Below are 13,500 nucleotides of genomic sequence, written 5' to 3'. Positions count from 1 at the left end.
TTGTAGGGAAGCGCAACTCTGCTCCCATCTGTCTCATCCCTGCAAGCTCCCCACCGTGCACGGGGCACATGACTGGAGCGCTGGCGGGGTCTTTGCACGAAAGCCCTCAGATGCCGTCCTTGACACGCAAAACCTGGACCGCTGTGAGTCAAGGACGCCTCCTCTCTCGCACAACCGAGGGAGTGATCGTGCGGGTCACGTTTCGGAGGCCATTATGTAACTGAAGTGGAGCAGTCAGGTGACCCTCGCTATCCTGCGAGTGCCCCCAGCTAGCGTTAATCTTGAATTCATGTAGATGAAAAATTCATACGTACGGTAACTGCGCCGGTTACGTGCGACAGAAGTGACTGACAAGGAGGTCGCGCTTCAAATCGGTCACAGGTCAACCACATAACCACCTCACTGCTACTTTCCCCACCATGCGTCGTCATGGCTATGAAAGGCAACCGCTTGGATGCTTGTCGCGAAGAATCCCTTCACAGCTACTCTGTGAGAGTTCATCTAGAACAACGATTATGTGGGCGAGCACGCAGAGCCACAAGCACAGTGTGTTTAGCACACGGTGCTCGGGTGTTGGAGGCAGGTGCGGATATCCAAGCGGTGGTGGGCCGTGAAAGCGACGCGCTCGTTCCAGCGGGCGTCGGGCGGTTGGAGTGTGTGCATATATGCAGGTTTTGCTGTATTCCTCATTCTGTGTTAATCCTGACACTCTGCACATCTGCCCCCCCCCCCACCCCACCCACCCCACTCACGTGTGGGAACAGATGAGCTGCCTGCTTGCCTCCCCTGATCCGCACGCATCTCGCTGGCCCTTACTTCGCCCTCTTATTCCTCCTCGTTCGCCAACGAGCCCTCTTGCGTGATTGCATACATCTTTAGTTAACAATGGAAATGTTATGCGACATGATGTAGATGACTGGGCGCGACATTATGGGATGGGGGGAGTATCTTTGATATACTTAAAATGTATTTGTGTGCGATATGCAAACACTTTGAAGAAAAGCCTTAAGTCTGTTTTTTCTACTTTTGTCCAGTTCTGTTAGAACATCTCCGATGGCCATATCCCTACAAATTTCTTTGAGTACCAATTATTTACAAAGTTGCTGTCTCTTCTGACTCATCTATCGGCCTATGTTTCCTAATTTTTTTGTTATCCATTTTTTTGAATATCAGTTGTCAGAGTAAAATTCTGGCAGCCCTGTTGACACATTCTTTTCATTGTATCTGCATTTTGATCAATAGTCATGGTGTAAGGCTAAGATTTTTTTTCTGAGAATGATGTGTTGACCTTTCCGTGTCCTCTCTACTTTATGACCATTGGAGGTGCTCGGTCTCAGCGAATGGCAGTGACCTATGGGGTCTCTCCAGGGTCAGTTCTTGGACCTCTCCTGTTCAGCCTGTACATGCTACCCTCGGGTCAAATTCTTCAAAACTTTAATTTTGACGACCATAGCTATGCAGATGACACGCAATTATAATCTCAATTATTATCTCCAGATGACTACAGTTCAATTGAGGTATCGTGCCACTGTCTAAATCCGATAAATAACTGGATGAGCCAAAATTTTCTTCAACTAAATCACAACAAAACTGACAATTGTTTTTGCCAATCAAGAAAAGAGAATTGCTGTTAGTAAACCCCTGGACTGTCTATCTTGAAAAACCAAAGACCAAGTCCGAAACCTTGGTGTTCTGATTGAATGCGACCTGACTTTTCAACAATCATATCAAATGAGTCACAAAAACTGGCTTCTACCATCTGAAGAACATATTTTGAGTGAAGTCTTGTATGTGTCAAGCAGACCAGGAAAAGATCATCCATGCTTTTATCTCAAGCAAACTTGACTACTGTAATGGTCTTCTGAATGGACTCCCCAAAAAGAGTATTAAACAGTTGCTGCTCATTCAGAATTTATGCAGCTCGCGTTCTGACCAAAACTAAGCGGTCAGAGCATATAACTCCAATCCTAAAGTCCCTGCACTGACTTCCAGTCATCTTTAGAATAGATTTTAAAGTTCGGCGACTGATCTATAAATCACTAAATGATTTAAGTCCTGACTACATGAAAGAAATGCTTCCGGAATATAAACCCAGTAGAGCTCTGAGATCGACTGACTCAGGTCAAATAGTGGAGCGCAGAGTCCAGAGCTATTATGCTGCACACAAATGCAATAAGTTGCCAAAAGAGGTGAGCTCAGCCCCAAGTGGGAATGTTTTTAAATCAAGGTTGAAAACTCTTTTTTTCTCATGCTTTTTAGAATATATCCACTTTTTAATTATATTACTTGCACTGTATACAGTTTTAACGCTCTTTTTTTTTTTAATATTTAGTTTGTCATTTTTATTGTTTTCATCCCATTTTAAATGTTTTATCTCTTTGTTTTGAAATGCCTTTAATCGTGTAAAGCACATTGAGTTACATCTTGTATGAAATGCGATATACAAATTAATTTGCTTTGCTTTGCTTTGCTCTCTTCACCTATGAAGAACAAATGAGTGCCAATGCTGCAAACAACACAGAAGAGTGTAGTGAGTCGCGATGGTTCCTGATGTATTGGACTGAGATCAGCCAGTTGACCTCTTGCCAATACAGCAAGGTGCTCAGCCCATTCTGTCGTCAAAACAGGCTGCGGCCCTCGGGACAGAGAAACCAATTAAGGATAGACCTGAACCCCTGCACCAAGAAGCTGCAGGAGCCCCGAGAACCCTTCCCGTCTGAGACCTCCAAAGTGTAAAGACTCGTTACCTGAGCACAGGGCAAGCAGGCCCCAAGCAACCACTAGAACCCCTCCCCAACTACCTAGTCCTGGCTCCTGCGAACTCTTGTACAGTTAAGCTAAAGTAGAAGATACACACCAGTGTTTAACATCGTAGCATGTTTTTTTTAAATGAAACACCCCACACAAAGGGGAAAAAAACAACTGTGTGATTCCTGCTGTCATACCATGTTGTCTCAGTGCCAGTTCTAGACCAATTTCATTGGAGGAGCCGGGCTGGGGTCAAAGGTTTTGTGGGAGAGCCACATCTTGTGTCATGAGCACGACTTGGCCCCTGCCAAGAGGGGTGTGGCCACGCCACCGCTCTTGGCGGCGACACCTGTCACCGCTCACAGCTGTTTCACATTGGGACTGTAATTAGACTGGCATTTAAGTTGGAGTTTTTGACACTGGCATTTGCCAGTTCGTTGCCTTGCGTTAGTGAGTTGTATTCACTGACAGTAGGAATTTCCACCACTGGGAATAGTATCGTGTTGAGTTATCCTCGTCACAGCGTTTCTGTGGCACCACAGTTTAGTCCCATTTTAGTTTATGTTTCATAGTCATAGTCAAGTCCTAGTTCAGGTTTCCTAGTTTGTCTCCTAGTGATCAGACCTCGCTTCATGTTTCCGGATCCTGCCTTTGCTTATCGTTTTGTGCCTCTGCCTTCTCGGACTGCTTACACCGTGTATGACCCTGTTCCTTGAATAAACCTGGCCTAACATCATGCTCGCGTCTCGGAGTCCTGCATTTGGGTCCAGCCCTGTACCGTAGGTTCGTGACATATTGGAAGAACATGCACGTGTGTACACCCTGCACATGCACACATGCTTAAAATAAAAATTGTTTTCTAATGCCTGAAAATACAGGGACTAAGTAAGGATCATACATCCATCCATCCATCCATTTTCTTCACCACACTTATCATCACGAGGGTCACAGGGAGTGCTGGAGCCTATCCCAGCTGTCAATGGGCAGGAGGCAGAGTACACCCTGAACTGGTTGCCAGCCAATCGCAGAGCACATCGAGACAAAGAACCGCACTCACAATCACACCCACGGGCAATTTAGAGTGTCCAATTAATGTCGCATGATTTTGGGATGTGGTAGGAAACCGGAGTGCCCGGAGAAAACCCACGCAGGCACGGGGAGAACATGCAAACTCCACCCAGGGGTGGCCGGGATTGAACCAGGCACCTCAGAACTGTGGGGCCAATGCTTTCCAGCTTATCCACCGTTAATCAGGCCATACCTAAAACAAATACCCGAGTACTGGACAGTGCAGGTGAAAGATGTGATTTCCTTGTCAGACGAGAGGAATATTCCTATGGTCCCCTCTGATGTCACAACATGAAAAACTTAATTGGGTAATGCTAAACATCTTTTTCTTGTTTTTTTTTTTATGTTAAGCACACGCATATACCCAAATAAAGTCTGCCATTTATAAATCCAATGCATAATTACCTTCTATCAATACAATTGACAGATTACCCTTTCGATCACAGGTGTCCAACTTAAGGCCCCGGGGGAAGATCTGGCCCGCCGCATGATTTTATGTGGCCCGCGAAGGCAAATCATTTGTATCAACTTGTGTGATTTTTGCTCATATCTGGACCAAAATATCCAATTTTCATATCCTAAATGGTAACATTGAGATATTGCAAGCATTTTTGTGTTGCCAAACATCAAAAACAGTTGAAAAACTCATTGCCTTGATTTCTGATAACAAAAATACTTAATAAATTCCACGTGAAAACATGATTAGGCAGTGAAAGAGTTTTATGATTTCACAGTCATATTGGCCCTTCAAGGGAAACCGTACCTACAATGTGGCCCGCGACAAAAATGAGTTTGACACCCCTGTTTTAAATTATCTATTTTTTTTTTCGTGTGAAAGGCTAACTAGTGGTTTGGTACATAGAGTATAAAGCGCACATTTTCCAACTCACTAGCTACAGACAGATCAATGCAGGTTTAGCCTGTAAATTGATGTGTTGATATAATGAATGAATTGTTACACACCTGCTGAAAGTGCTATTATAATACCATAATAGTATTTAATGTTCAAAACGTGTCATTAGGACCACGCTACAGAGAAATGTAGTTAAACTAGTCACGCCACTACTTGTAATGCCGCTTCAGCCCGGCACTGGGTACACCCCGGACTGGTTGTTAACCAATCCCATAACAATAAACAAACAAAGCATTCACACTAATGTTCACACTTTTAAGGAAAGCACATTTTCAGGGGAGCTGAAACAGATTAATAGCGTTTCAAATCATTTAAATTGGAAAAATTGATTCGATAAGCGAGCAAAATTAGTTATGAACTTGGTTACAGACCGTAAACGTGTAGGTCCAGAAAAGTGTCAGCGCCCCTGTAACACTCTTTTTGGACCTCTTTATTCCGGCCCGACAAATGAAGATTATAAAGTACTATAATCAAGTGTTATTTAGCGAGGACTCGTACTTTTCCCCAGCCACTTTTTCCAGCTCTTCCGGAGGGATCCCGAGGGGTTCCCAAGCTAGCCGAGAGACATAGTCTCTCCAATGTGTCCTGGGTCGTCCCCGGGGTCTCTTTCCGGTGGGACATCCCCGGAACACCTCACCAGGGATGTGTCCGGGAGGCATCCGAATCAGATGCCCCAGCCACCTCATCTGGCTCCTCTCAATGCGGAGGAGCAGCGGCTCGACACTGAACCCCTTGTGGATGGCCGAGCTTCTCGCCTTATCTCTAAGGGAGAGCCCAGACACCCCGCGGCGAAAACTAATTTCGGTCTTGTTCTTTCAGTCACGACCCACGGCTCATGCCCATAGGTGAGGGTAGGAACGTCGATCGAGTGGTAAATTGAGACCTTCACCTTTCGACTTAGCTCCCTCTTTACCACAACGGACCGATACAAAGTCCACATCATTGCAGACCGCCTGTCGATCTCCCACTGCATTCTTCCCTCACTCGTGAACAAGACCCCAAGATACTTGAACTCTTCCACTTGGGGAAGGATCTCATCCCCGACCTGGAGAGGGCACGCCACCCTTTTCCGACTGAGGACCATAGTCTCGGACTTGGAGGGGCTGATGTGTCGTGTTTGACATAAAGAAAACAAGGTGTATTTTGCAATGCAATTTGTTTTATTAATGACTCCAGAAAACAATGCTCGGCAGCACTCTGGCAAAAACGGGGCAGCGCATCCTGAAAGCCAGGCGTTCCAAATCAAGGCAGGCTAGTAAAAGAACACAGTCGCACCACAGGATCCATTAGTTGAGGGCTGTCAACGTCATTTTTAGCGCAGGCCACATTGTAGTTACGGTGTCCCTCAGAGGGCCGTTATGACTGTGAAACTATAAAAATCTTTAACCGCCTCATCATATCTGCACATGAAATTTATGAACTAGTTTCCGAGTCAGAGATCAAGGTCGATATTGTTTTTTCAACGATTGTTGTTTGGGAGCACAAAATACTTGCAATATCTCATTGTGATCATTTATGATTTTGGCAAAAATTTTAACAAAAATCATGGAAGTTGATGAACATGATATGCCTTCGCGGGCCATGGAAAATCATGCAGTGGACCGACTCTGGCCCCCAGGCCTTGAGTTTGCCACCAGCGTATGGGACAACTGGAGATGGGTGTCAAGAATATGATTTTTTGAGTTATACTTCCAGCAGCAAGTTACAGTTATTGCCCAGATGAAAGGCAGTGATCAAAACTACCAAGTGTCATGAGCCAGGCTGGACCACAGCCAAGAGGGGCGTGGCCACTGCCCTGGTTGGTGACACCTGTCACACACATTGGGACTATAATTAGATGGTATTCGCCAGTCCGTTCTGTCACGAACCTCTGGTGCAAGGCTGAACCCAAATTCAGGACTCCAAGACGAGGACATGATGTTCGGCGTAATTTTAATTCAAAGCTGAGGTCGTACACGGTGGAAGCAGTCCAAGAAGGCAGAGGTACAAAAACACTAAGCAAAGGCAGGATCCAAAAACCCGAAGCGAGAGGTCTGATGACTAGGAGACAAACTATGAACTAGGACTTCACTGTGGAACATAAACTAACTAAACGAGGTGGCACAGAAACACTGTGACGAGGATAGCGCAACACTACACTATTTGCAGTGGTGGAGATTCCTACTGTCATTGAATGCAACTCACTAACTCAGGGCACAACGAACTGGCAAATGCCAGTGACCAAAACTCCAACTTAAATAAACCATCTAATTAAGTCCCAATGTGAAACAGCTGTGAGCGGTGACAGGTGTCACCAGCCAGGACAGTGGCCACGCCCCTCTGACACCAAGGAATTATTACCATAAAGAAAATTGTGACCAAAAAAAATCATTTTTGGCAAAGAAATGCTGGTGCCTCATTTTGTGAGCTTGAGTGGACTTGTAGGTAATGTTCGGAGGCCATGATAATAAACGTTGATGACTGTATAATATCAGGTTACTGAACTGGTGTGTATTACTCTTCATTGCTTTGTATTTTTTTTTTAAATCTAGAATGCTTCAGCACATTTAATTTTTCAGACCATTATATTGATTCATTATTCATTTTGAAGTCATCACTTTCAATGTATTGCAAATTAGCTGAAGTTGGAGGGGGCAGGACAACCGGGAATAGATTATGGATGGATGGATGGATGGATGTGTACTTTGCTTAAAGTTATGAAAAGTCACGTGTCAAGACTGGAACCAGGACATGAGATTTTGAAGTTTCAAACCCAAAATGCGAATGTGCGGGATTGTTTGCACAACGTGCACTTCACATGCTCGCATGCGAAGTGAATAAGGATAAAATACAGTACAGTCGCCTCACAGTTCTGAGGTCTGTGTGGGTTTTCTCCGGGCATTCGGTTTCCTCTCACATCCCCCCAAAAAATGGATTGGACACTCTAAATTGCCCGTAGGTGTGATTGTTAGTGCGACTGATGTCTGTCTCTATGTGCCCTGCGATTGGTTGGCGACCAGTTCAGGGTGTTCACCGCTTCCTGCCCGTTGACAGCTGGGATAGGCTCCAGCACTCGCCGCGACCCTCGTGAGGATAAGCGGTGAAGAATAATGGCTGGATGGATAGTTGGAAGTGATGAAGAAACGAGTGCTTGTGAGCAAACTTCTTCCTGCTACGTTGAGGCAAACTCCGCCCCTCCGGGGTCGCTCCGCTCCTCTGTCATGCATCGGAATGACAAAACGCGAGTGCGGTACGATGCGGAGGCGCTGTAGTTGAGAAACACTTTTCTTTCCCTTTTTTTTGTGTGTGTTTTCCTTGAAAACAACGAGACGCGTTTCAAGGCTGAAATCGCCTCGCCGCTGGAAGGCTCGCTCTCCCCGCTTGATGGGAAGGGCGAAGCGGAAAAAGGGGGGAAAAGCTCTCCGCAAGCCGAACGCCGGTGGCCGCCGCGCGGCTCCTCTTTGCGGGTAAAATGTAGTGAGCGGCCGCATGCACGTAGAAGGGCACGCCAGCATTGCGACCCGAGCTCGACACCAAGCGCGACATGACTGGCGTGAGGCCGAGTAAGAGCGTGGAATGGCTGCAAGTGGAGTTGGAGTCCGGCGGCGCTTCTGTGCTGCTGCTCGACTGCCGCGCGCACGAACTCTACGAGTCGTCTCACATCGAGGGCGCCATCAGCGTCGCCATCCCGGGCCTGATGCTCCGCAGGTTCAAGAAGGGCAACATTCCCATTCGGACCATCATCCCCAACCACGAGGACAAAGAGAACTTCGCGCGGCGGTGGCAGACGGACACGGTGATCCTGTACGACGAGAGCACCGTCAGCTGGCCGGACAGCGGAACGCCGTCGTCCGTGTTGGGCTTGCTTCTTCAAAAACTCTGGGAGGATGGCTGCAAAGCGTACTACCTGGAAGGTACGCGTCCGTAAAAGGTTTACCCCACGCTTACTTACAGCAATCTGAAATCCAACGAAAAGTAGCAGTAACAAGTCATTAAACACGACGGCTCATTTGTTCGGTGCTCATTGTGTCAGACGTCAACCGCGCGCAAAAAAAAAAAAAACAAAAAAAGTTATCTTGGAGCTTTGAAACTTTTCAAAAAGGCGACTTTGGTTTTTCCAAGTAACGTCAATTGCCTGCGGTGCTTCCAAAATAGCGAAGTGTTTTTGGGTGCGTGCGTGTTTTGCAGGCTCCAAAGTTTCTCGTGTGCCGTGAGATTGTCAATTAAAATTCCAAAATGGCTACGCTGTGTTTTGCTGTGCGAGGGCAGGCACGCGTTTTCATGAATGGTTTGCGAGGAGGGAACCGGATCTACTTGTGCAATACGCCACTTCACTCCCATTTCACTGGAAAATACACTAAATTCATATACCGGAGTTTCTTGATTCGATAAACCGTGAAGGAAGCAGGTTTTTATTTTTTTTAATTTTTCCATAATCTGTGTATTGCTTTGGCTGTCTTCCAGGTGGCTTTGTAAAATTCCACACCGAATCCCCAGAACGCTGTGAGACGCTCCTCGACGGCTCCTGTCCCAGCTCCTCTCCTCCTCTCTCCTTTCTGGGTTTCGGCAATTTGCGGATAAGCTCAGATTGTTCGGACGGGGAATATGACCGAGAACCCAGCAGTGCCACAGAGTCGGAGGAGAGCCCCCTCCCGGGCAACCAGCCCGCCTTCCCGGTCCAGATCCTTCCGTACCTGTACCTGGGCTGTGCCAAAGACTCGACCAATCTCGATGTGCTGGGCCAGTACAACATCAAGTACATCCTGAACGTCACGCCCAACCTCCCCAACATGTTCGAGCACGACGGACGCTTCAGGTATAAACAGATCCCCATTTCGGACCACTGGAGTCAAAATCTGTCCCAGTTCTTCCCAGAGGCGATATCATTTATAGGTAAGTCTGCATTAAAAAAAAAAGTCTTGGTGAGTGTTTGTAGTGTGTATTCCAGTAGATAAATTTCAGTATTTTTAATAATACATAGTCAGTGAAAACATAACTTCTAATAACCGGTTTTATACCTGGCATAAATTGTTTTAATTGAATCCAGGGTATACACTGGATGTAGGATCTGCTCGAGGACCATCATCGTAAAGTTTTATGGTTATTATACTGTAATATCCGGCCTTTAAGCCGTGACTTTTTGTCGCACCTTTTCAACCCTGCGGTTTATGCGGTGATGTGGCTAATTTGTGCATTCTTTCTAACGGCCGCAAGGGGGCACTCCAGGGGAAAAGGTCAGAGTGAGACCGGTGGAATATATGTGCAGAGGAAGTGACTTTTACCGGTCCGGCCCTGTTAGCGCAAAGCTTGCGTTTTACTGCCTGTCTCAATGATTTTTCCAGTATGTTTTTTTTAACGGGCCTTGTTAGCGCGGGGCTAGCGTTAAACTCTGTTTACCGTCTTTCTTTTTAAATATCTCGTGATTCAATGTTGCCACTTGCAGCTTTTCCACAGCTGCGGCGTATGTGTGTACCAAATAGTATTTCCTTTACAAATGTACTGGGTGAGGCTTATAACCAGGTGCGCTCTGTAGACCGGGAATTACGGTACTTGAGATATCTCCAGTGGTCTTTGATTTTTATTTTTTAAAAGTAAAACAAAGCCAATCCAATAACGGTTAATAGTTTCATTTTATGCAGAAGTAGTATTTGAACTGGATTGTTTTTTGTTTTTTCTTTGGTACAGCAAATTGTAGGATAGCCATCGAGACAGATTGTTGTTGTCCACGGCAAGATCGTCGTGCAATAATAGCAGTAAATTATTAAAATTTAGATAGAAAGAGGTGACAGGGTGACTCAGCTGGTAAAGCGTTGGCCTCACAGTTCTGAGGTCCCGGGTTCAATCCCGGCCCCACCAGTGTGGAGTTTGCACGTTCTCCCCATGCCTGCGTGGGTTTCCTCCTAAATCCCCAAAAACATGCAACATTAATTGGACACTCTAAATTGCCCCTGGGTGTGATTGTGAGTGCGGTTGTTTGTCTCTATGTGCCCTGCGATTGGCTGGCAACTAGTTCAGGGTGTACCTCTCCTCCTGCCCGTTGACGGGTGGGAGAGGCTCCAGCACTCGTGAGGATAAGCGGCAAAGAAAATGGGTGGATGGATGGATAGATAGAAAGATGCCATCCTCGTCTTGTGGCGACTGTTCATTACGGTACATGTTTGTTTTGACATTTGTCTCAAGATAACCATCAAGCAGTAAAACAGGTTGTGAAAATGATTTTGACTAACTTGGGTCAGGAGTAAAGTAGAAATTTGAACATTGAAGATTGAGATGAGCCCATTTCTTTAAAAAAAAAACAATATTTGGAATACAGATTACAATAACAACAATGAACTGATGAACTAATTTTCCTAACGATTGAAGTTCATCTCGAAGCCTCAAGATCAGCGTGTGCTGTCTTTTTCCACTATTTTCTAAAAATTATTCTTAATTATTTTTTTTAGTGTGCCATTTTTTCCAGGCATGTTGAACAACTTGTTGCACCCGCGTTTGATATTAATTGCATATAGAAGCGAAAGTGGTTTTGTGGATTCCTCCGTAAGTTGCATTTTACGCTGCGACCACACGGCCAGGCTGCCAACTGCTGTTAATTATTTTAAATAATGATTTTTTCGGGGGGGGAGCACGTCGTTCGAGATTCTGGCGACGCCTCCTAACCTCGACAGCTCTCGAAAGCCGCAGCTTGTTTTGTCGGTTTCAGGAGCGGTTCAGGGGTAGAGAACCAGGAAGGAAGTGCCACTTCCACTCTCGGTGCTGCGTCTGATTACAGGGTCACAAGTTAGTCTGGAACCAACCGGATATTTATTACATGTTTTTTTCTTTTTTTTTCTTCATAGAAACGGATTCCCAGAATAAGTCTTAAGCTTCTTCTGTCCTCCATAGCAGGGTTATAATGGTGTAATTGTGCCAACCGGGCGGATCGTTTTTGTCTACTTGAGTCATATCGACGAATGAGAATATTCATAAAAAGTCTCAGGATTGTGGAAAATTTGTTGACCCTGGCCGGTTTTCTTCTTCCTCTACCAGATGAGGCTCGGTCCAAGCAGTGCGGCATCCTGGTCCACTGCCTGGCCGGCATCAGCCGCTCCGTCACCGTCACCGTGGCTTACTTGATGCAGAGACTCAACCTGTCGCTCAACGACGCCTACGACTTCGTCAAGCGAAAGAAGTCCAACATTTCCCCAAACTTTAACTTCATGGGCCAGTTGTTGGACTTTGAGCGGACGCTGGGCCTGCACAGTCCCTGCGACAACCGCTCCGCCGGCGAACAGCAGCTCTTCTTCACCACGCCGACCAATCACAACGTCTTTCAGCTGGACACGCTGGACTCCACATGAGGTTCTCCTGAACGGTGGCGGCGCTGGTTCTTTTAGCTTCTCAGCTTCCTGAAAGCCATATTTGAGTCCTTGTCTGATGCCTTATTATGTAACTCAAGGAGAAATGTGTTAATCAGTATGTGACATTAATACTTGGTCATGTTCATGTTTTGTTTTTGTTTTTTTTATTGAAACTACTCTTTGACTGGTTCTTTATTCTTTTTCTTTTTTTTTTATAAATAGCTGTCATTGCATTATTATAGTAATGACTTTGCTTCGGTGGTCTTAATAGACTCTTTGTCATGAGGAATGTTTTGCATTGAGGGAAAAATAAGCTATTACAGTCATCCGGCCTTGAATTTCCATCCAACTTCTTAATTCTGGTGACTGTTTAGCTCTTGTGTGATTGAGACAAACCACTGCAGAAGCCAGCGGGTCAAGAATCATAAGTCAGAATCTCCCACTAATGTAATGGACCTTTCCGATGGCGATCTTAAGCTCCGCCCCCTTAGCCGTGTCCCACAAGCTTCCAAAATGGCGACTGAACAGAACAGGTTTGAAGTCGATTCTCTATCGCGTATACCAGATAATATTGCGGTATGTTTTTTTGGCAAATGCGTCAGACTTGTCCAAGAGAGTTCTACAGAAAGGTCTCAACTATTTCACGCAAGGAATACGTACACGGAATTAAGATTTCTGACGGGGCAGGACGCAGAGTAATAGCGAAATGTTGGTGATCGATGCGAAAAAGTTTGACGGCTCACAAACTTCATATTGAAATCCAACAGGATAAAATAGTGGAATTGTACTGCGTATGCAAAGCAGGGTGAAGACTTTTTACTTGGACATACAGTATCACAAGTAATATCATTGTTGTCTTTATAAGTGAGTGGGCCGTATTCATTTGACTTGGCTCGTAATTGAACCCAGTCCTCTGTTTTAAAAGTTGGATGTGATCCAAATAGGCAAATAGACATTTCTCTTGTATGACATTGCGCATTTATTTATCACTAACATGACTCTTGGGCATAAAACATGACACACTTCATTCAGCAGGTCAGTGATACGCTAACAAATTGAAAGTTGTTCTCCTGCAATGTGTGAAGCACTGATAATAATTCAATCAAACTCAGAGAAGTTACTTCTCCATCACTTACCTTCGAACGTACAGCCTTGTATTTGTTGATATTGCTCACATTTAGTTGTGCTTGCGCTCTTCCGCGAGCCTTAATCCATCGTGGACAGTTCGTCAACTGTGTTTTAGGCTTTGGAAAATGAATCAAGCGGGCCCCTTGTAACCTAGCAGGATATCTTTCATCAGAATTCCACGTTTCCCAAGCGCATCTGAGGACCATTTTCTTCGTAACGTTAACTTTTCCAAGCACACGCTACTGACAACCAGCATTGCTTGTGGGACAGCACGGCGGCAGGGGCGCGTCAAGACAATGCGGCTGTCTGATTGGCTGTTTTTATACG

At 45.5% G+C, this 13,500-nt stretch overlaps 1 protein-coding gene across 1 annotated transcript; it reads left to right on the top strand.

The window, feature by feature from the left end:
• Positions 1-5,908: 5,908 nt before the first annotated feature.
• LOC133512752 (dual specificity protein phosphatase 7-like) lies at positions 5,909-12,234 on the top strand. Its single transcript, XM_061842702.1, has 3 exons — positions 5,909-8,622; positions 9,173-9,601; positions 11,735-12,234. Exons 1-3 carry the CDS (start codon positions 8,253-8,255, stop codon positions 12,043-12,045), a joined length of 1,110 nt encoding a protein of 369 aa, XP_061698686.1. The 5' UTR covers positions 5,909-8,252; the 3' UTR covers positions 12,046-12,234.
• The last annotated feature ends 1,266 nt before the right edge of the window (positions 12,235-13,500 follow it).

The sequence above is a fragment of the Syngnathoides biaculeatus genome, chromosome 2 (assembly GCF_019802595.1).
Source record: "Syngnathoides biaculeatus isolate LvHL_M chromosome 2, ASM1980259v1, whole genome shotgun sequence".
NCBI classification, from domain to species: Eukaryota; Metazoa; Chordata; class Actinopteri; order Syngnathiformes; family Syngnathidae; genus Syngnathoides; species Syngnathoides biaculeatus.
This window is presented reverse-complemented; position numbering and strand designations above follow the sequence as displayed.

Coding starts and splice junctions, on each gene's coding strand:
- LOC133512752 (XM_061842702.1), top strand. CDS start 8,253: ATGACTGGCGTGAGGCCGAGTAAGAGCGTGGAATGGCTGCAAGTGGAG. Junction 8,623..9,172: donor CAAAGCGTACTACCTGGAAG/GTACGCGTCCGT, acceptor GCTGTCTTCCAG/GTGGCTTTGTAAAATTCCAC. Junction 9,602..11,734: donor AGAGGCGATATCATTTATAG/GTAAGTCTGCAT, acceptor TTCCTCTACCAG/ATGAGGCTCGGTCCAAGCAG.